Source organism: Heterocephalus glaber, unplaced genomic scaffold (assembly GCF_053883595.1).
Source record: "Heterocephalus glaber isolate CG9 unplaced genomic scaffold, H.glaber_assembly_v1.0 deba00001690, whole genome shotgun sequence".
Classification (NCBI taxonomy): domain Eukaryota; kingdom Metazoa; phylum Chordata; class Mammalia; order Rodentia; family Bathyergidae; genus Heterocephalus; species Heterocephalus glaber.
The window spans coordinates 349969-374577 of NW_028258415.1; the positions used below are offsets into that span (position 1 = coordinate 349969).

At 36.2% G+C, this 24609-nt stretch overlaps 1 protein-coding gene across 3 annotated transcripts in view; it reads right to left on the reverse strand.

Annotated features, from left to right (window-relative positions):
- Synpo2 (synaptopodin 2) overlaps positions 1–24609 on the reverse strand; it is a 194537-nt gene that overhangs the window by 157591 nt on the left and 12337 nt on the right. Inside the window, exon 1 of one of the 3 annotated variants that reach the window (XM_021248464.2) lies at positions 4161–4306. The exons of the other annotated variants lie outside the window; for them this stretch is intronic. Coding sequence (XP_021104123.2) covers positions 4161–4193 — 33 coding nt within the window. The 5' untranslated portion in view covers positions 4194–4306. Of the gene's footprint in view, positions 1–4160; positions 4307–24609 lie in introns of those variants that run through there. 3 annotated transcript variants of the gene reach the window in all.

Genomic DNA, 24609 nt, shown 5'->3' on the forward strand with positions numbered 1-24609 from the left:
TGTGATGCCAACCATGCTGTGCTCTTCACTCTTTAACCCATTTACACACCACAAGTCATCTTCCTAAGCATGTGCCACACACATCATGCCACTTTCCTGTTTAAAATTCTTCAATAAGAAATGAGAGAGAGAGAGAGAGATCATAATGAATATGATTCTGTACTTGACAGGAAGATAGTGACTTTTAAACCCTGACTCTTGTCAATTTCTTACTTCAACTAGAGCAGTTTAAAAAGTTAGTACAATTTAATTCTTTCCATGACAGTGAGGTACCAAGATATTCATTATGGCTTCCTTACAATGAGTTTTCTCTTGACTCTGATACCAAAACATCATGCACACAATGGAAAACAGGGGTGGAGATTTAAATTTTATTCTAGGAACATGCCAGTGAGCTTTTATGTGTGCACACCAAAAAACCAAATAAAAGAAAGAAAGCTCAAAGAGATATGTTTATATTCTCTCTGATTGAATTCAGTCTTACACATAATTCACTGAAATGTACCACAAAATGTATAAAAGAGAGCACTATTATATCAGAACTGAAAATTTCCTGAGAATAACCTACTTTCTGCTGACCTCCCATGTCACTGGGCATACCTAGCCCCTGGGTCTGGAATGTCTCTGTCGAATTTAGACATCAGGGTCTAATTCAGATACTAACTTCTCTATCAATTCCTGATGCTACTATGCAGAATTAATTTCTTCATGCTATATATTTATATATCATATCTTCCTTTAAAGCTCTGTCATCTTACATAAAAGTTAAAAGTCTGCCTGTCTTAGGGAAATTTAAGCTTTTTAAGAGCAAAAACACTGTCTTATTCACTACAGAATCTGGCATAGCACTTTTCTCAAACCAAACTGTTAATATATACTTGCAGAATTAAAACAGCTACCTGAAGCTGATGCTAAAAATTAGTTAGAATCTATAAATCTTTGACATATGGTTGATTTTACTCTGAACTAGCTTTTCAAATGGTTATTGACCCAGCCTGAAAAATTACAAAGAAATTCTTACAATAAAGTTAAAGTTACAAAAAAATAATAATTATTGGTGTTTAGCAAAATAGCAAAGCATCTTTTTGTATTAACAATGCCTAAGGTTTGTTTTTTTGTTTGTTTGGTGGTGGTACTAGGGATTGAACCCAGGGCCTTTGCACAGAGCTGAATCTCCAGCCTTTTTTTATTTTTTATTTTAGATTATAATCTAAGTCATTAAATTGCCCAGGCTGGGCTCAAATTTGTGATCCTCCTGTCTTCCAGAGTGCTGGGATTACAGGCATGTGCCCCCATAGCCAGCCTAAGATTGTTTTATAACTTCTGAATCTTACTTAGTGTTAATGGGTAGTGAGCTTGGCTAACTAAAACCCCTAATGTTTTATTTTTCTGAAGCACTTTTTGTTTGGTATTATCCTATAAAAAATCGATTTTTAAAATTAAATGCAGAACTTTGCATGTACTGGCCTAGGTAAGGCTGTGAGATAGATGTGTGTTCCATTAATTGTAATTTCTAGAAAAGTTTTTATTTGAACATCCTTTATAGGAAGAAGAAATACACCTGGTATATGTTTCACTGAAGCCAGAGTTTGGATCAATAATTAGAGGTTATAATGAGGAAGATTTCACCTAGATATAAAGAAAAGTTTTTCTTTGTGTAATGGTAACCAACAACAGTATGATGATGAGAATTATTTTTTTAAAGGCTAGATGTTTAGCTATTAAGGATGTTGTAAAAAGATGTCCTCAGCCTAGGGACAGATTATGTCAAAAGATCTAGCTCTTTCAAACTCTTAAGCTTTCATGATCTCATTAATGTTTTCTATTTTGCAGTTGTAACCATTCTGCAGCCCATCTTCTTTTGCACTTAGGCTACATCCTGTCAATTGGCTTTACCTGTAAATTCATGACTGTGCCTGGAGGCCAATTTCGTTTTATTAAATTAGACTGTGTGCTTATTGTATTTGGATCTATCATAGAGGGAGAGAAAAGGTCTCTGGATAAAAATGAGATTTGTAAACAAACTAATGTTTCATTTATGTCTCACCTCAGCTCCTAGAGTTGATGACCTAACAAGCTTCTAAATATCAGCATCTCCTAACTATGACCTCTCATGCACAATTTCCTCTGACTCTAACATGGATTTCATGCAAACCACACAGAAAGAGTGCAGTTTTTAATGTGATCGCCAAGGAGCTATTTTACACTTGCACCAAGAAAACAAAACCATAAAAGAAAGCACGAAAGGCTCAGACATCAAAAAGAACATACTGGTATTTCCATTCCAGCTGCCCAAAAGGTGACCAGATTCAGTAGAAAAAACAAATGGTGAAGGGAGAAAAACAAAGATTGAATTAATCTCAGACACACATCTGGAGTTCCTGAGAGAGGAGCAGAGAAGTAGCAGATAACCAAGACAGTTCATGCAGCTACAGTGCAGAGAGCTCCTACTTAGCCATGATAACAGACACAGCAATACCTTAAAACGATTTGATATTACAGGTAGTTCAAGGATAAATTTGTTTCAAAATTTCATTCTCATAACAAATTGGATTTTCTTAAATCAAAACATTTTCTTATTTTTGTTCATTCATACTAGAGACAAGCTGGTATGAAACAGCAAGATCTAAAGACTACACAATAAATAGAAAAATCCAGGATAGATCTCTTGGTATTTATGGAGGGTCTTTCATGTGCAAGAAATCATCAGATAAAAGAAATGTAAAACATACTCCCTGACCTTAAGGGATTTACTATATTTTTTTTTGAGGGAAAAACATGTAAAAAATCAAAGAAATCAGCAGGATATGATCAAGAACCAAATACATGGACATTGACAGATAGGGCATTGACAATCTTAGGAAATTAAAGCGTTTATGCTTTCTCGAGGGGAGGATTCATAAAAAACCTGGACTTGAACTGTACTTTAAAGGTTTATTGAGAAAAAAGTTAGCTACATAAGAGAAAAGATTTATTCTGGTGCTATGATGCTTTAACCTAGTTTTAAAAGGAACTATTGGACTCTCTCTCTCTCTCTCTCTCTCTCTCCCTCCCTCCTTCCTTTCCTTTCTCTCTCTCTCTCTCTCTCCCAGTCACATGTTTAGCTTTTCTAGGAAAAGGGTAAAGTAGTTGAATAAAATTCTCTAACATTACTAGTCCTTAAAAGCTCCCTCTCTCTCTCTTTTTTTGAGATCAGTACATCAGTTTTCCCTGTCTGTCCTATCAATTAACAAAAACTGGCAATATTGTGTTTAAACATACATTTCCCATAAACACACACAACTGAGCAATTAAATTCTAAGCATTTACACTCAAGAAGAGTAAGGAATTTTGGAAGCTGTAAAAATGAAAATGTCTGGTGCTAAGTTCCCCTCCTGGATATGAGTACAGACATGTTATGCAAGATCAAGAATAAGTTACAGGAGGAAAAAGCAAAATCCCAGCATAGGGAAGGGAAAGCAAAGCTGGGTGATCTCGCCTGCATTCTCCACAGACATCTTTTTTTCATAATGCTGGTCAATCATGAGGAGGAAATGGTTAAAAGGAAATGGTTGAGGCTACAGTGTCGGGGTTTAACAGGGGAGAAGTATCACATCAACCTCTGCACCTGGAGCAATCTTCAAGTCAGGATAAAACAAAAGTAAAAACAGCAACATGTGTTGCTGCAAAGACAGTGTCTAAGGCTAAACGCAGCAACCCAGAAGGGATTGGTGAACCTTTAATACTTTAGCTAGATTAATGATTTATGGGTCATTGTAGAACACAGACTCTGAAAATGATAAAAGAAGAATAAAGAGAGGAATTATGTTCAGGTCATCTGTCTTCCAAACGTGAGAGAGACCAGAACACATTGGGAGTGGTGAGCAAAGGCCATTGGGCAACTGCTGTGTTATCTCATTTGTCTTCATGTGAGTTTATAGGCAGCCTCTGGTATGGACATCAACTTCGAGCAAGAATCAGAGGTGGTGTTTGGGAACCACACAGATAGAAACAGAATCACAGTGCCCACGGAGGCACTAATAATTGGAAGTTTGTTGGCTCCAGAACCCCAACGATGAATGTGGTGCCACCACCACCTACTCCTCTATTGTTAAGGACAAATTCACTCACATGCTTCTGACCAGCCTTCCCAACCATGATCCAAGGTGGACATGACTCACCAGCCATTCTGCATCAACCCCTGTCATTTCCATCTATGAGAAGAAACAGCCAGATAATACCTCCACACAGTGCCATGCGCCATGTTGTCACCTGGACTCTGGCACAACTAATGCTCTGAGATTGACAAGAAACAGTTCCAACTGCCAACAACTGCCACCTACTAAACAGTGGGTATTGGAATCTATTGGAGTAAAATGTTGTCCCTGAGCAAATCTGGGAAACAGGCACCTTTATATCCTCTCCCCCATAATCCCCAATGATATCAACTCCTCCAGATTAAGAGCCCCCAAGACAGGTTTATAGACCCGCATCACTACCACAAGGCTCAACTAAAGGTCCATGGAATGGAATAGATGTTCACGGCTATGTCAGATTTTTCCCTCTGGATGGTGGTCCACAACCCCAGAATCTTTCATATTCAGCATCTCCTGGGGAGAACTGAACAATCATAGCTCCTCTGTGTTAATGTTTCAAGATGTGGGAAAGCCCACAGGAGCCATGTGCTCATGTTTCAGTGCAGTCATTCCCAAGCACTTGACTCCAGGCTAGGCAGCTGGGTGAGTCTAGGGCCCTTCTGCAGCACCAGCAACTCAACATGGCACTGGAGGGGGCTGCTCCTCAATTGCATTAGACTACTCAGTTCGTTATTTTAAAAAGTAATTTACTGGGTTCCTGTTTTCTAAAAGAAGACATGTCAGGGAAATTTGAATAATAGTAAGACTAAATAATATAAGCTGTACTAAAAATCAAAATAAAAGCTTTCCTAAAGTTTTAGGAAATGGAAATAAAAATATTTATTATAAGACCCAAATTTCAATGATGTGTTTACTAAAAGCAAGGTCTTCTCCTGTGGCTGATTTTATATAACTATTAGAGAAACAATATTGTGATAACACTTATGATGATACTTTTCCACATGGTTTTCTTTTTTTTTTTTCATAAGTTTTGAGATTAAATTTTTATCCCTTACAAATAAAGATATATCATTTTAGGTTTTTTAATTAATATTATTGGTACATTTTAGGTATACAATATAATGACATTCATCATTGGAAATTTGTACCTTTACATAATCTCTCTTGGTTCTTATTTTTTTCCCATTCCCCTGCCCTCCTTTCAACCCCTCCCCCCCTCCCTATTTACAAAGACTTTGTTTCCATTTTTTCCTTTTCTCATATTTTACTCCTTTCCCTTCTTTCCTTTCCCCTACCCTTCCCATTTCCCCTTCCCCTTTGCCCCTTTTCTTCCTATTTCACATTCTCTATCATACATTTTGATCCTTATTTATACTTTCAGTTTCTCACACCAGAGAAAGTATTCAGTATTTACACATGTGTGTCCTACTTATTTCACTTAAGAGAATGACTTCAATGTACATCCATTTAGCTATAAATGTCTCTAGTTTCTCATTCTTTATGGCTGAGTAGTACTCCATTTTATTTTTTAAAAACCCCACATCTTTATCCAGTCTTCAGTTGATGGGCTATTGGGCTGTTTCCAAGTTTTAGCTATTACAAACTCTGCTGCCATAAACATGGGTGTGCATATATTGCCATAGTATGATTCTTGTAATTCTTTTGGGAAGATACCCAACAGGGGAATAGCTAGGTCAAATGGGACTTCTAATCCTAGTTCTTTGAGGCATCTCCATGCTTTGAGGTATCTCAAATGGGACCTCTAATCCTAGTTCTTTGAGGTATCTCCACGGTGGCTGCACCAGTCTACATTCCCACCAACAATGGAGAAGAGTTCCTTTTTCCCCACAACCCCACCAGCAATTGTTACTGGTTGATTTCTTGGTAGCAGCCATTCTTTCTGGAGTGAGGTGGAATCTCAGTGTTGTTTTCATTTGAATCTCTTGAATGACACGTGATGTTGAACACTTTTTCATATGTTTATCTACTATTTCTAATTCTTTTTCTGAGAAATGTCTGTTCATTTCAGATGCCCATTTTTGAATTAGGTCTTTGAATTTGGGGGTCTGATTTTTTAAAGTTATTTATATATTCTAGATAGTAGTCCTTTGCCCGAGGTACAGTTGCTAAAATTTTTTTCCCAGATTGTAGGTTGTCTCTTAGCTCTGTTGGTGGTTTCTTATGCAGTGCAGAAGCTTTTTATAAGATGAGATCCCAGTTGTTGATTCTTTGTGCTACTTCCCGTGCTATTGAGGTTTTGTTCATAAAGTCTTTTCCTATGCCAGTGTCTTCAAGAGTTCTACCTAACTTATCTTCCAGCAAGTTTAGTGTTTCTGTTTTAATATTTAGATCTTTAGTCTACTTTGATCTTAGTTTAGTGCATGGTGATAGGTGATCTAGTTTAATCTTTGGCAGGTTGAAATCCAGTTTTTCCAACACCATTTATTAAAGAGGCTATCTTTCCTCCAATGAGGGTGGTTAGCTCTGTTGTCAAAAATGAGGTCTCTAAGTAGGTCTGGAGTTGTTTCTGCATCTTCTAATCTGTTCCATCGATCCTCGAGTCTATTTCTTGCCAGTTCCATGCTGTTTTTATCACTGTAGCTTTGTAGTATAGTTTCAAGTTGGGCATTGTGATGCCCCCTACCTTGTCTTTGTTGCCTTGTATTGCTTTTGCTATTCTAGGTCTTTTCTTGTTCCAAATGAATTTTTGGATTTTTTTTTTCTCAAGCTCTGTGAAGTATGCTGTTGGAATTTCAATTAGGATTGCATTGAATCTATATAGCAGTTTTGGAAGTATGGCCATTTTCACTATGTTGCTTCTTCCTACACAGGAGCAAGGGATGTCTTTCCATTTTCTGATATCATCTTTGATCTCTTTTTTCAGAGTACTGTAGTTTTCAGAGTAGAGGTCTTTGATTTCTTTTGTTCGGTTGATTCTTAAGTATTTCATTTTTTTGGATGCTATTGTGAAAAGAGATGTTTCTCCAGTTTCTCTGTCAGTGAGCCTGTTGTTCATGTACAGGAGGGCTATTGATATTTGTATGTAGAGCGGGATACAAGGTCAATACACAAATATCCTCATGGTTTTATCATACTGCAACCCATATTAACATATATCTCAAAAGAAAGATATCAACTTTTTTTCCTTAGGATGGGCTTTTGAGTAAACTTATATTTGATCACCCTCTATTGATAATTCCACTGAAAGCTACAAGCCTCAAGTTCCTCAGCATTAATATCTCCAGGCTGTTGTTTTGAAGATGTTGATCATATTCATGAAAAAAATTCTACTCTGAAACAATCTGGAAATTTAATAGAACTGAAATATGAGAATTTTTTCATCAGAACTTATTTAAAGACATTTTTAAATTAGTAAATCACCATCAATATTTTTAGATTGAAAATATGTTACCTAGACTATTTGACTTTCCATTGATTTTATCAGGCAATGACACTATTAGATAATATGTTAAGGAGTAACAGTTATATAAAAATATTTTTAAGTATAACAGCTTGCCCCAAATTAATACATATATTCTTTTCACAAAAATAAAACAAAGGAAATAAGTTTAAGAATGTCACGTATGTGTCATACTCTCATACTAAGAATTCTACATTTCGGGATTTATTCTAAAGGAATGATTAGACAAGTGCACAAATATATTTTGTATATTTCAGTATCTTTCTCAGCACTATTTTTAATGGTTAAAAATTAAATTATATGTTCAATAGAGAGTGAATTAAGTAACTTATGGTTGATCCATACTATGTATACTATGCAACTATTAAAAATTATGATACAAATCAGTTCATTGACATGAAGAGGTGTCCATATGTTGCTTAATAAGAAAGTACATTAAGTGTGATTCTTTTTACAGAGAAAGGAACATGATAATGACTATGAGTGAATGTGTATACAGAGAGAGGGAACTGAGAAATTGTTCACCAAAAAATTAACGATGTTCTGTATCTGGCTGGTATGATTTTTATTTTACTTCTATGCTTTTCTGTAATATTTAAATCATTTTTACAGTGACAATGTGTTGTTTGTTTACAATCCAAAAATAAAAACCATTCTCAATTTTAGCTATTTTATTCTTTTTAAATATAGACCTTAAAGAATCTGTTTGTGGGTTACAGCCATGGTTTAATTAAAAGTACTGCAGTTTGAGATGAGGACCAAACTATTCAAGTCTCTCTTCTTTCTCTGACACATTTCACATATTTCAAACATTTCATACATATATGCTACTCTTCTAAATCAAAGGGCTTCAAGGAATAGATAAACAATATCAAACATTTCTTCTTCTCCTGCCTCCATCAAATTAGAATGCTTTATAAACTTGAACAGTTAGGCAGAATATGTAGCAAATTTAATACAAAATAATGAGTTATCTTACTCTATGAGAAGTTTGGAATCCATTCTCTCTCTGCATATGATTTCTAGTAGAGGAAGAAGCACAGAATCATATTTAATCTAGAGTTTTGGTAAAGAAGTTAGACTTATAAAACTATCAGTTATGTTTAAATCCATTAATTGCAAATGGTGTTTTAAAATAATACTGATTATACTTGTACATGCTAGGGAACTACCTCATTATTTAAAACATTAATGAGGAAAGGAAAGGAATCAAGCATTTATTTAAAAATATGAGAAACAGAAAATGCTGAATTTGATAGTAATTCATAATACTTTTTTTTGCTACCAGGGATCGAACTCAGGACCTTGTGCTTTCAAGGCAGGCATTGGAACCACTGAGCTAAATCCCTGGCTCATAATACTATTTTAACCATTAAAGGAGGAAAAGCTAGTGAAAGTGTACATTAAATTGGTAGTTGATAGTTTCCGTCTTTGTTTGTTTAATAAACTGTCCTGGCAATTATGGCTTTGAGAGGTGCAAATAAGATTTCCATACAATGTATACAAAAAAGAACTAAACTTTCTAGAAAATATTTCTTTATTTTTCAAATTAAGAGAAAACATGACAATTAATTGGGCATTTTATTTTACCTGTTATCTTCTTCCTTTAAAACAAACCTTAAGATCATCTACTCTCAGTTTTTCATTTTACAAATAGAACAGTTGAGAGCCAGTTATTTTCAGCAACATAGTTAAGGTAGCAAAGTCAAATTAAACCCATGCTGAGAATTCAGATCTCTTGATTATCAATTTAACCAATGGTCTTCTCACTGAACCTTTTGGATCTGTATCTTATTGTTATATAATATCAAATAAAATTATGAACATGCACATATAAAACACATATCACTCTTCTAGTTACCTTTTAAGATAAATTTCTTATTTTAAAAAGCCTAAGATTAAACCCCAGCAAAAACAGGCTTTTTAAACAATTGCTGCTCTTACACTAAGAATAAAACACATACATTCATCCATTCATTTATTTATGCAACAAATTCTCAATAAGTCCATGCAGCCTGCCTTAAGTAACTTGTTATATGCTTGTGTTAATCATCTAAGCTGAAGTGCTCTATTTTGGAAGATGCCAAGAGCTATGAAAAGATGCAGTTTCTACTTTCAAAGAGCAGAGTGACAACAGAAGTGTGAAAAATGCAAGTATTTTAACTAGAAATACAAATGAGAAAAAAGTCTCTATAAAATAACATTAAATCAAAACAATTTGTCTATTCATTAAGTGGAAAATGTAGGAAGGCACACCAAGGACTGAAATCCCATTGACACCATGGAGCCTGACAGTTCCACTTAGTTAGCCAGGATGTCCTTGCTTGGGTGACTGCTGTCCCTGTGCTCTCTCCCTGCTCTCTATCCTTTCCTCCCATCCAGCAGCAGTAGCATCTTCCAGCTCCCAGCTGCCTTTAGTGCACAACTCATGTCTTCATCCTCAAAAGTTGAAATGAAATTTGTAAACTTTCCCCCCAAAATGTATGCTAACTTTTTAATCGAATGCAGTTTTGTCACTTATAAAGTTAAAAACAGGAATTGTTGCTAATCAATCAGTTAAAAAATTAAATCTTTATGGCACATCTATTGTGTGCCTAAGAGAAATAAACAGAGAAACAGTCCATTCAGAAAATGGGCCAAGTTGCAGAGTCTTGGCGAGAGAACAACTATGAGGGGTTTGGGAGCAAAAGGAGAACCATTTCCTGGGGCAAGCTCTTCAGAGAGCAAGGCTGTGTAGATGAGGCTGGGGATAGAGGGTCAAACATGACAATGAAAGGAAGTAAAGGGCCTTAAAACCTTCAAAACAAATTCTATGAGCAAAGTGACAGACTGTAAAAACACACTCCTGGAAAAGTATGTGATGCCTTTTGCATTATTGTAAAATAACTTTCTATAATAGAGCTATGGCTTGTGTCTAGATGTCCCCTCAAAGCCTCATGCAGCCATGGGGGTTGCTTTTCAGAGGTGGCTGGATTTAGAGTGTGCAATGCTGGAATTGAATGTGTGATGCTGAGATCAAGGGTATATGATTACTAAATTTCTCCACTGATTGGTTTGGCAGAGTTCTGAGAGTGGATAATAGGAAGGCCCACCCTGGGTGTAAGCACTACACACACTAAGGGCATGTAGCCTGGAGAGAATATAAAGGACAGGAAGAGAGCTACTGTTGTTGCTTGCTGCTTGCTACTTCACTACTTTGCCGCCTTCTGCCTGCCATGAACTGTTTCTCCTCTGAGATGCCCCTCTGCCATGCCACCCTGCCTTGAAGCCACCCAACTATGAACTGAACCTTCTATAAAGTGAAAGCTACAATAAACTTTCCTCTGTTAACTTTGGATGTTGGACATTTTGTCTCAGCATCAAGAAAAAAGTAACTGAGACACTAGTTCATTTCATCCAAGAATCAAAACACATACACACCAGGTGTCCCTCTCTTTCTTTTGCACGTACAGTAAGATCAGAGTTGACCTCTTGATTTGCTTAGCAAAATAAGGAGGAAAGAGATGTACAAAGAACTAGATACAGAATGAGGAGACTAGCGGCATTGAAAACAAAGAAAGAATTTTCCTTGTCAGGAAAAAGAAGTGAGAGTCAGAGTAGTCAGAGGTAATGGGCAACATAATGAAATCAATATCATGATGGGATCCTTAACTGAATGTGTGCCTGTTCACAGACCTGAATCTGTAGCTGTAAGGACCCATGGTAACCTAGTCAACACAAGGGTCATTTTGGCACAAGGGGCTGGTCAGAGTGATGAGCTTGTTTTCCTTGACTGTGGCTATGCCCCAGGATGAAACTGTTCAGATCTACATTTCCCCATCTGGCAGGCAGGCACCCAACTGACTCAAGGTCTGAAAATGGATCACTGCGTTTTGCTTCCTCCCACAGCCAATAAATGTAATATAATATTTACACAATTCAATCTAATAGAAGTCACGCTGAGCACCATCCAATGGAAAATGTTACGTTTTTCATGAAAAAAAAAAGAAATAGTGACCTCTATGGTATTATTTGTCTCTGCTTTCACAGATTTTTTTTCATTTCAGTTTCATTTTGATTGTTGAAAATAACTCACCATTGTTTGAAAAGCTAAAAACATCAAGGAATTTCATGTAGTATCATATACTTAGAAAAAGCAACCTTATATAGTAATAACATCTCCTCATATAGAAGACAAGATGTTAAGGGGAGGGCGAGGGAGGAAAGAAAATGCTCGTTAGCTTCTGCCAAAGGCCCTGGCACAGCGTTTTCCTGACTGTTTGGAGATCAGTGTCCTATATTTACTTAGCAAGGACAATTTATTTTCTTTTATATTTCCTAAGCACTTTAAATTATTTCTTCTCTTCGTGATGATTTCCATATGCTGCTTCCAATTAAAGGCTGACGATTTATTCAGTAAGTAGGAGGCAACATTCTGAAGCCATTAAGTGCCACCTCACAGAGAGAGACCCCAAGGACTGCAGGAATACTTCCAATGACAGCCAGGACTCAAAAGCCTTGACTTTCTTCAGAAAATCTGATTAAATAGAATAACCACAAACATGGTAATAGTGATTTAAAACCTTAAAGGTTTTCTGTGTGCTAAATAATTTTCACGTATAACTTATGTCTCTACAAAAAGCCTTGGAAATAGGTACTCTCACTATCCCTGTTTTACCAATGAGGAAGCTGAAGCACAGAGACTAACATGGTTGAAAGAGTTAAAGCCCACTCTCTCAAAGTTACACGCAATTAATTCTTTATAGCATGAAGCACTTCCTTTTTAAAATCTGTACTATTTTTAAGGGAGACAATTACTTAATTTTATTTGGTCTTATAAAAGACATAATTTTAGGATCCATTGTATTAAATTGATTAAACTGTACCACAAAGCAATCCAAATTAGGAATAGATGAATTTCACATTTTTTAAAAATGTTGCATTTATTAAAAATGAAAACTGACACTGCATGACACAAGCATCACAAATTGTTGTATCTGAATTTTGTGTTCTTGATTTTCACTTGTACATCTGGAATAATCCAAAGAACTGGACTGAATTACTGCTATTCTGAATTTCTGAAGAAAATCAAACTTGAGATGAAGACCGTTACTGTACTTCCTCTTCTAATTAGAATAAAAATGATGATGATAATGACAAACCCCTTTACCTTATGATTACTGTGTATCTGGCAATGATTTTAATACACAATTCTTACAGAGTCTTGCAAGTATATTATTAACTGGTTCTTTGGGTCTTAGATCACTCAGTTGTACCACTGAGTAATATTCCCATTTTTTAACCTACAAATCCAGCAAATTCATTATATAACACTCCATTTTACAGATGAGGAAACTGAGGCTTAGAAAAAATGTGTTTAGAGCTACACAGTCAATGAATCATAGCCAGCACTGAAATGCTTTTGTCTTTTCAATGGCTCAGTTTCCAAACAATGTATAAATAAGATCAACTCATTTTTAAAGGAAAAGTGAAAATTAAGATGCATTAGAAAATACAATTAAAGGTCCCGCCGCTCCCGGCCCAGAGGTAGGGGCTTCTGAACTGCCGTCCCACTGCTCCTGATCTAGAGGAAGGGGCTTGCCTGCCACCATCTCTACCACTGCTCCCGGCCCCATCCCACCTCTACCAGAGGAAGTGAGCTGCATGGGTGCCAACAGCACCCCCCCCCCGGCCCGGTGAAATGAGAAAATATGTAAATAAGTCCCAAAACCAGACTTCCAGATCATCTACAGCAAGCCCAAAGGAAAATGAGATGGAACACTCTGATACTCAACCACCTGGACCCACTGAACTGGCCACAAAAGGGGATCTGGAAAAAAAAAGAAATCAGAAATAATTTCTCAGATAACAGGAGAAATTGTGCTCCTAGTGCAAGACATGATTAATAAATCTAGAGAGGAGCTAAGGGACATGATGGAATCCCAAAATAGGAAACAAATGGAATCCATAAAACAGGTGCAAATAGATTACCAGGACATGAAAAACTCCATTGAAAGTCTACACAGCAGAATGAGCCAATGTGAGGACAGAATTTCAGATATAGAAGATAAGATTGCAATTAATTAATTGCAGGAAAAGAAAAATTGCTTTAAAATTATAAGGGAACACAAGAAATCAATCCAGCAACTGCTAGATGATGCAAAGAAGAATAACATAAGACTGATTGGAGTCAATGAAAAAACAAGAGAGAGTACAGATGACATTAAAAAAACTCTTCACAGAAGTAATGGCAGAAAACTTCCCAAGCAGGGGAAAAGAACTTGACATACAGATAAGTGAGGCATATAGGACTCCAAATAGCCTTGATCAAAAAAAATCTACACATAGGCATATAATTGTTAAGATTCCAGAAACTCAACAGAAAAACAAAGTTCTACAAGCAGTTAGAGAAAAGAAACAAATCACATACAAAGGAAAGCCCATCAGAATCACAGCAGACTTCTCAACACAAACCATCAAGGCAAGAAGAGCTTGGAGTGACATATTCCAAACCCTAAAAGAAAACAGCCTCCAACCCAGATTGATGTACCCTGCAAAACTATCTTTCAAAATGGATGGAGAAATAAGATACTTTCATGACAAAGAGCACCTTAGGAACTTCATGAATACCAAACCAGCACTCCAAAAAATTTTACACAATATCCTAGGAACAGGCATTGAGGATCACAACCGCAGGAAGCAAAGCAGAATGAACCCATCTGGCATGACAAGAAATTAAATGTAAAGGGGGAGAACCCAACAACAAAAAAAGTCATGGCAATGACAAGTCAATACGTTTCAGTTAAAACCATCAATGTTAATGGTCTCAATTCACCAATCAAAAGAAATAGACTGGCAGAATGGGTCAAGAAGCAAAATCCAACAATATGCTGCATACAAGAAACACACTTGATTCAAAAGGAAACTCATAGACTGAAAGTTAAAGGGTGGAAAACAATACTCCATGTGACAGGAACCCCCAAAAAACAAGAGTAGCTATCATCTTTGCAGATCAAGTAGATTACAAAGCAACACTGATTAAGAGAGACAAAGAAGGACACTACATCCTTGTAAAGGGAAGAATCCAAGAGGAAGAGATGACAATCATAAATATCTATGCACCAAACACTAGTGTGCCCAATTATATAAAACAAATACTAATGGACATGAAAAGTCATATATGCACTAATACAATTGTAGTGGGGGACCTCAACACCCCACTGTCGTGAATAGATAGATGAACTAGACTAAAAATAAGTAATGAAATGCTAGAACTCAATCAAAGTCTTGAACAAATGAACTTAACAGATGTTTACAGAGTCTTCCACCCCACAAAATCAGAATACACATTCTTCTCAGATGCACGTGGGTCATTTTCCAAAATAAACCACATACTCATGCATAGAACATGTTTAAGTAAGTGAAAAGGAATTGAAGTTATCCCCTGTATATTATCAGACCATAGTGAGATGAAATTGGAGATCCACAGCAAAAGAAACTGGAAAAATTTCATAAACACATGGAAATTGAACAACACACTTCTCAATAACCAATGGGTCACAGAGGAAATTAAAGAAGAAATCAGACAGTTCCTTCAAATAAATGACAATGACAATACAACATATTGGAATCTATGGGACACAGTGAAAGCAGTCTTACGAGGGAAATTCATAGCACTGAATACTCATATTAGGAAAACAGAACGAGCCCAATTAAACAATCTGATGCTGAACCTCAAGCTTCTAGAAAAAGAAGAGGAGGACAACCCCAAAGCTCATACAAGGGAGGAAATAATAAAGATCAGAGGAGAAATCAATGCAATGGAGACTAAGAAAATGATACAAAAAAATCAATGAAGCCAAGAGTTGGTTCTTCGAAAGAATCAACAAAATTGACAAAACCTTAGCCAACCTTATCAGAAAAAGGAAAGAAAAGGCCCAAATCCATGCAATTAGGAATGAAAAGGGTGAAACTACAACAGACCCAGCAGAAATCCAGAGGATCATCAATACCCACTTCCAGAACCTAAATCCCAATAAGATGGAAAACACAGAAGAAATGAACAGATTCCTAGAAACATATGAATTACCAAAATTGAATGAAGAAGACCTAAAAAATCTGAACAACCCATTATCAACCAATGAAATTAAAAACATAATTAAAAACTTATCAACTAAGAAAAGCCTGGGCCCTGATGGCTTCACTGCTGAATTCTACAAGACATTTAGAGAGGAACTACTGCCACTATACTGTTTCAACTCTTCCATGAAATTGAAAGGGAAGCAATACTCCCAAATTCATTCCTGGAAGCAAGCATCATCTTGATCCCCAAAGCAGAGAAAGATGCAACTGTAAAGGAGAACTATAGGCCAATCTCACTAATGAACATAGATGCAAAAATCCTTAATAAGATACTGGCAAACAATGCAGAAGATCATCAAGAAGATCATACACCCTGATCAAGTGGGATTCATCCCAGGGATGCAGGGATGGTTCAACATATGAAAATCAATCAATGTAATATACTATATCAATAGAGCCAAAGACAAAAACCGTATGATTATCTCCATAGATGCAGAAAAAGCATTTGACAAAATCCAACATGCATTTATGATAAAAAAAACACTACAAAAAATTGGAATAGATGGTCTCTACCTCAAACTGATAGAAGCCATCTATGAAAAACCAACAGCCAATATCATACTAAATGGTCAAAAACTGAAATCCTTCACACTAAAATCAGGAACAAGACAAGGATGTCCACTATCACCACTCTTGTTCATTATAGTTCTGGAAACATTAGCCATGGCAATTAGACAAGAGAAAGAAATAAAAGGAATAAAGATAGGAAATGAAGAAGTCAAATTGTCATTATTTGCAGATGACCTGATACTCTATATAGGAGACCCCAAGAACTCCACCAAAAGTCTTCTAGACTTAATAACCAAATTCAGTCAAGTAGCTGGTTACAAGGTCAACACACAAAAATCAATAGCTTTGCTCTACATGAATGACAGACTCACTGAGAGAGAAATAGGGCAAATAATTCCTTTCACAACAGCATCCAAAAAACTGAAATACTTAGGAATCAACCTAATGAAAGAAATCAAAGACCTCTTCTCTGAAAACTATAGCACTCTGAAAAGAGAGATTGAAGATGATATCAGAAAATGGAGACTTCCCTTGCTCCTGGGTATGAAGGATTAATATAGTGAAAATGGCTGTACTTCCAAAACAGCCATAGAGATTCAATGCAATTCCAATTGAGATCCCAACAGCATACTTCACGGACCTTGAGAAAATAATCCAAAAATTCATTTGGAACAAGAAGAGACCCAGAATAGCAAAAGCAATTCTAGGTAACAGAGACATGGCAGGGGGTATCACAATCCCCAACCTGCAACTATACTACAAAGCTACTGTGATAAAAACAGCATGGTACTGGCAAAGAAACAGACCTGAGGACCAGTGGAACAGATTAGAAGATACAGAAACAACTCCAGACACACTCAGCCATCTCATCTTCGATGAAGGAGCCAAACACCCTCACTGGAGGAAAGATAGCCTCTTTAATAAATGGTGCTGGAAAAATTGGGCTTCAACTTGCCAAAGATTAAAACTAGACCTATATCTCTTTCCATGCACAAAACTAAAATCAAAATGGATTAATGATCTAAATATTAAAATAGAAACACTGAACCAGCTGGAACAGAGGTTAGGTAGAACTCTTGAAGACACTGGTGTAGGAAACGATTTTATGAACAAAACCTTAGTTGCCCGCGAACTAGCACAAACAATCAACAAGTGAGATCTCTTCTTATTAAAAGGCTTCTGCACAGCAAGAGAAACCACCAGCAGTGTGAAGAGACAACCCACAATGTGGGAAAACATCTTCACCTGTTTTTCCTCAGGCAAAGGTCTACTATCTCAAATCTATAAAGAACTTAAAAAGATCAGACCTCCCAAATGTAAAGACCCAATCCGAAAATGGGCATCTGAAATGAACAGACATTTCTCAGACAAAGAAGCAGAAATAGCAAATAAATACATGAAAAAATGTTCAACATCACTGGTCATTTGAGAGATGCAAATGAAAACAACACTGAGATTCCACTTCACTCCAGAAAGAATGGCTGTTATCACGAAATCAACCAATAACAAATGCTCGCAGTTCTGTGGAGAAAGAGGAACCCTGCTCCACTGCTGGTGGGATAGTAGACTGGTGCAACCACTGTGGAAATCAGTATGGAGATACCTCAAAGAACTAGGACTGGAAGCCCCATTTGACCCTGCTATTCCCCTGCTGGGGATCTTCCCCAAAGAATTAAAAGAATCATACCACAGTGATATATGTGCGCTCATGTTCATAGCAGCACAGTTCGTGATAGCTAGAACTTGGAAACAGCCCAAATGCCCATCAACTGGAGTCTGGATAAAGAAAATTTTTTTATAAAATGGAGTACTACTCAGCCATAAAAAATGAGAAATTAGAGACATTTATAGCTAAGTGGATGCACACTGAGGTGATATTCTTAAGTGAAATAAATAGGACACACATGTATAAATACTGAATAGTTTCTCTGGTGTGAGAAACTGAAAATGTAAATAAGGACTAAAATGTATAATAGGTAATGTGAAATAGGAAGAAAAGGGGCAAAGGGGAAGGAAGTGGCAGGGATAGGGGAAAGGAAAGAAAGGAATGGAATTAATATGAGAAAATGGAAAAATAGGAACAAAATCTTTGTAAATAGGGAGGACTGGAGGGGTTGAAGGGAGGGCTGGGCAAGGGTGAAAAATAAGAACCAAGAGAGATTATGAAAAGGTGCAAATTTCCAATGATGAATGTCATTATATTGTATACCTAAAATGTACCAATGATTAGAATGAGTAATCAATGATGCAAAATAGGAAGAAAAGGTCCAAAGGGGTAGGGGTAGTGGGAGGGGCAGGGGAAAGGAAAGAAGGGAAAGGAAAAATGATGAGAAATGGAAAAAATGGAAATAAAGTCTATGTAAATAGGGAAGGGTGGCGAGGGTGAAGGGAGGGCTACGAATGGGGAAAAAATAAGAACCAAGATGCATCATGTAAAGTTACAAGTTCCCAATGAGATATGTAATTATGTTGTATACCTAAAATATACCAATAAAAGAATTTAAGAAAAGAAAAAACCCAAAATACAATTAAAATTCTTCTTTGCCCTACACCTGACATCAAAGTCAAAATAAACAGGATCTATGTATCCAATTCTCCTCAACACTGTTTAAATTCTTTTTCTCTCTCTGGGAGAATCAATTTCAGAGGAAGCTAAAAGATTACTTTAGTATTATTTTTATCCAAACTACAGAAGAGGCAGCAGTGATTATTCATTTAAACAAAATATTCTAGAGACTTTGCAGTAGACTGCTATATCACTGAAAAGCTGAAATGACTGAAGAAGAAATACAAAAACCACAAAGTTGTTCTCATAGAACCAGTACGCTAATCATTTAATGATGGGAAAATAATTACATGGCCAGTGTTCCCAGGAGAGAGAGAGTTGTTCATTTTTATCACTGTGGAAAACTGGAGTTTTTACAACAGTTTCTCATGAAAGTTATGTGTCGGCTCCACTGGCCTCTTTAGCATTTCTGGATCACAGTAAGCACACTTCTGTCTCAGGGTTCATGCATCTGGAGTATTCTGTGTACCTGGATGGTTCTCCCCCCACCCATCTCCAAGCCAACTGGACTCTTAATGTACACATATTTTCATCTACAAAATGCAACAGAAATAAGCAGTAACATTTAATGTACTTTAACATACAATCTGATACTGGTACCCTGGTCTGCGTCATATTTTTCACACAGTACTTGAGAATACCTCACCAAAAAGAGGATTTCCCAATATGGCAGAAGGGAAAGAAGCTTTTGCATGCATTGATTTTCTTTCAGCATTCTGCATTATCTCTTCTTATACTGTACTTATGTAACTTTCCATATAATTATCTAGTTTCAACTAAATCAACCCTCACAAAATGACTCCATTTTTTAATGGAAGATATTAATTACAAATACACATTTCAACACAGTAAGACAAAAATATGGCAGAGCTGACCCTCCCCGCTAAATTCCTACAGACACTCTTCCTCAGCCTTATTATAGATTAAAAATCAAGACTGTTTAACCATATAGGAGAGTTAATAAGGCATTTGAAATTATCAAGAAGACTGCTAAGAATATAGATTTATATCATTACAGAGGAACTTTACCGTTTTTGCTCTATGATATCTGTAATTATTAATGTGGAGTAAACAGAATTAGGAAGTTATTTAAAACCTAAACCTCCAGAACATAAAACATAAAAAAATTCTAGATTTAATTTTTTAATACCGACTGAAGTCAAGCAATAGTAAATTTAAAACTTTGCAGAATTTAAATCAAATGATAATATTTTAAAAGGTCTTCATGAATACAATTTAAAGTGGATAAAATAATATAATACAGCAACAAACCAATATTTTTCAGCAAATTTTTTAAAGATCATCAACCTCAGTACAAACCACAGGAAATTGGTATAAATAATAATATTACACACTACAGACTGGAGGCTTGCTGTATGATTAAAGAAAGGTGTTTCTGGTATAACTCAGTCCATGGTATTTTTGAGATTCTAGTTTAATACTGAAATAGATGAAGAAATACTTTCTGGGGATCCAATATGGAAAGATACTGCAGGGAAATTGTCAAAATTAAATGAATTCTTTGATTTAAGAAAATTAACATTTTTATTAAAATACATATGTTTTATAGAAAAACTGCATATAAAATCATTAATAAGGAATTTGCTTTAACAAGAATGAACACAAAAAAGATTGTCAGGTACAGTTATGAAGGTGCCTCATATCAAATTCATTCAGGGCATTATTTGTAAGCAAGCTTATGCAGCAAAGTAATTTGAAGATAGAAGTATAAAATTATTGCAGGATTTGAGTTAAATAACTCAATATAGTTAAATAACTTAATAGAAATTCCCATGTAATCTCTACTCCAATCTTTAAAACATGTTGCAGTGATTTAGGGAATTACTAGGAAAAGTTAATATACTGTACAAGTTTGTATCACAAGGATTCAATTGTATCTCTTCAAATTCTTAAAAGAATTGGAAAACTTACGGATGTTTTAGTTTTATTTAACATTAAAGTGAACTTCAAATTTCTTTACCTTTTTGGGGAGGACAAGTAGCTTTACTCATCTCTCACCTGACATATATTTTAGAATAATAAACACACTGTGCTCCCTTACAATGAATTGCTTTGAAAGTAACTTTAGAAATAAAGAAATGGATGAAACAGAGTGTTCTGAAAGAGTTGTTGAAAATGTTTCTATAATTAGGTGATATTTTAGATGAAAATTATATAAGTGAATTCTTTAAAATGCCATATCTGCACACTTAACTAGAAAAAAAACTTATTTTGTGTTTTCCAAATATATAGTACAGTGAGATTTTAGCAATAAAATATAAAAATGTAATTAGTTTGAGACCAAAGCGTGGATATCTGAGAAGACAGAAACTCAATAGTTAAGTCACAACAAAAAGTATTTGCATTATTGGTTCATTAGAGTGAAAAATAATTCTCATCTAGTGATTAATTTCTTCAAGGTGCATCTCTGTATACTAAGAGATTATCTTTCCAGGCTATCATAGTCTTTAAATTCAAGTAATAAAATAAGTAAAATTTCACAAGTCCTTTGAATCAATTAAGCTCACAGGATCACATTAAGGTTTTCAATATCATAAAATCTTATCACTAAATTCTCACCACTAAAACACTTCCAGTCAGTGAGATTAAAAAGGCCTTTTGTACTGGCAAGAAAGTAAAATATAAATTAGCTTAAAATAATGCTTATTTGATCTTCTGTCCCTTTAAATTTCCTTTTTGATATGTCTTCTACTAAACATGAAATATTAGCACAACAATCCATGTACATATCTATATATATACTACATTTCATGCATATTGTATAACATCTGGGATTTGCTCTTTGGATAGCACTGGTTGAGTGGAGAAACAAACATATGAGCAGAAGTTGCAGCCATACACAGTGAAGCATATGAGAGCTCCAGTTAAAAACTGTGTGGTAATACGGACACACAGCATTAGTGCTTACCTGTGACTTAAAAATTGATCCAAACCTTCCAGAGCATGGATTTTAGCAAAGTCTTCTGGAATTAACAGAATTTCACTAAGTAAATTAGGGTAGGCACTAGGGGTAGGAGTGGACAAGTATTTCAGCTGATGACACAGCAAGGGTAAGAATCAATTAAGAAATGCATGATGTTTTTGTGATTGTTGTTGTTGATGGTTGTGATGGTGGTTTTTGTTTTATATTTTGTTTTGTTTTTATTTCCCAATACTGGGAAATGAACCTAGAGCCTCTGAACAGCGCTTCATGCTTAGATTTTTTTGTTTTTTAAATTCTGAGGCAAGGTCTCATTAAGTTGCTAAGTTGCCCGTCCTAGGCTCGAATTTCCGATGTTCCTGCCTCTGTGTGTGCTACCATGCAAGTCTAAATGTCCAGTACTTTGAGATATAGTATTTCCAAACTGCTGAAAGCATCTCTGGGAGACTGATAGGCAGCGGGGCTGGACACTTTGGCTGGGTCTAGGTCATGGAAACCTTTGGTGCCTTGGGAGGACCTCTGAAGAAGCCACACAGTTGGGTGACAGTTAAGAGGATGGACTCTGGCATCAAATTGGTCTCTGTCCTGATCTTGCCATTTACTAATTATATGCCCTTAAATTATTGACTTTACCTCTCTAAACCTGAGATTCCACATCTATAAAGAGATGATAAGAACACTGTAAATAAAATAATTCATTAAATGCTTAAAAATTGGCTGTACATAATGAGAAAAAAGCAATCCTATGTTTATTTTGGTATCAGTGGGGGGAAGCCTTTGAAGTATTTTAAGCAGTGGTATAACAGGTGATTTAGGAAAATCTCTCTGACTGCTCTCTACAGCACGAATGTGAAGAATGTGAAACCAGACCAAGGAGAACAATTTTAGGGCCCATAGTTACCTAAGAGATAAATAATGAGGGCCTGGGCTAGATGTAGAGGGAGCAGGAAAACACTGAGGGAAATGGAATAAGAGCTATTGATGGAGTAGAATGTCTGTAACCGTGCTGCCAGATAAATGCATTCGTTTTATAACTCTTTAATAAGTTTAGCCTTACTGTTATGAACTACATGACAGAATTCTCAAAAATAGTCTAGCTTGTAGAAGATTTTGCCTTCAAAATTAAAGTAGTATGTCAACCAGCCTTGGTGGTAGACCTGTAACCGCAGAACTCTGGGAGTCTGAGGCAGAAGGATCACAAGTTAGAACCCAGCCTGGGCAACTTCACAAGATCCTATCTCAAAATAAAAAGGGCAAAAGTTCTAGGTTCATTCCTCAGTACTGAGGGAAAAAAGTAAATAAAATAGCATGCCATAGTTTTTAAAAAGATATGGGTGTCCACAGGAAGCAGGCAGAGTAAGATGATGAAATGCAAATCTCCAGCGATCATCCCTCCATAAAAATATCCATTCAAATGATAATCAATGAACAAAATACCTCCATGGGAGCTAAAAAAAAACTAGATGAGAGATCAAAATATTTGGTTACTGGAGCCAGGGATTCAGCTCAGTGGTTTCACCACCTGCTGCACAAGCGCAAGAACCCAAGTTCGATCCCTGGTACAAAAAAATAAATAAATAAAATAAAAATTTGTTTACAGAATAATAATAAGACCTCATTGAAGAGGGTAGCAAGGATAGTTTCACAATACCTATGTTACCTCTTCCATAACAATAGGCAACACAGCACAGAAAGAGATACTTCCTGCTTGAGGAGAAGAGGGAAATAAGCATAGGATTTTGGCTTTGACTCCAATACTGGACTTACCATGGTGAAACTCCACACTGGGAGAGCTCCATGGCCCCTGACTTCAGGCCTCTACCTGCAGGCTAAGCTTCTAGGCTCCCTCTGGAACCTGTCTGAAACCTACAGAATCTACAAGACAAACTTGAGTTCTGCCTCACAACACTGTCAGCTAGTGACAGTAGCCATGGGCTCCAAATAGCATAGTGATAAGTTCAGCTCCATGACGGGGACTTCAGGAACAACCCCGTGCTGCACTATCCTCAGCAGCTGCATGCCTTGGGTGTGCCCCAGTGCTATGAAAGCTTAGGTAGCCAGAGAATTCTAGGCCAGGGCTGTGTCAGCCATGGTGGTTTGGGATTTAGGCACCTTCTAAAATCTCAGTGTCTCAAGCAATCATTGGTTAGGGACCACACCAGATGACCTGCTCAGAATGTCTACACAGATTTACTAATGAAATATGTTCCCAGGCAAAGCAGACTGCAAAGCCCAAAATGAGTACTTGTTTTTCCAGTGCACAGACATGGACACAGAAGCACAAACGTGAAGAAAAAAGCAAGGAAATATAGGGTTACCAAACAAACAAAACAAGATGCTAGTTACTGACCTGAAAGAAATGAAGATGTATGAACTGTCAAACAAGGAGCTCAAAATATGTATTTTCAGAAAGCTCAATGAACTTCAAGAAAATTCAGAAAAACAATCAAGTGAAATGAGGAAAAAATAAGTGACCAGAACAAAAACTTTAATAGGGAGATTAAAATAATAATGATAAACCAAACAGAAATCCTGGAGTAGAAAAATATAATGAATAAAGTGAAAAAAGAATTCAATAGAGAGCATCAACAGCAGAACTGGTCAAGCTGAAGAAAGAATCTATGAATGTGTAGAGAGCTTATTTAAAAAATACAGGGCTGGGGATTTAGCGCAGTGGTGCCATCACCTGCCTCGCAAGCACAAGGTCCTGAGTTTGATCCCCAGTACCCCCACCCCCCCAAAAAATTCACAAAAGATACAGTCAGAGGAGGAAAAAAAGAAAAAAGAATGAAAACTAATGAAGAAAGATTATAGAATTTAAGGGATCGCATCAAAAAGGTAACTTTATAAGTCACTACCTTTCAAGAGAGTAAATAAAGATAAAACAGTAAAAATCGTATTTAAATAAATAGTAGAAGAAAACTTTCCAAACCTGAAAAAAATATATAAATATCCAGATTCAGGAGAGCCAAAA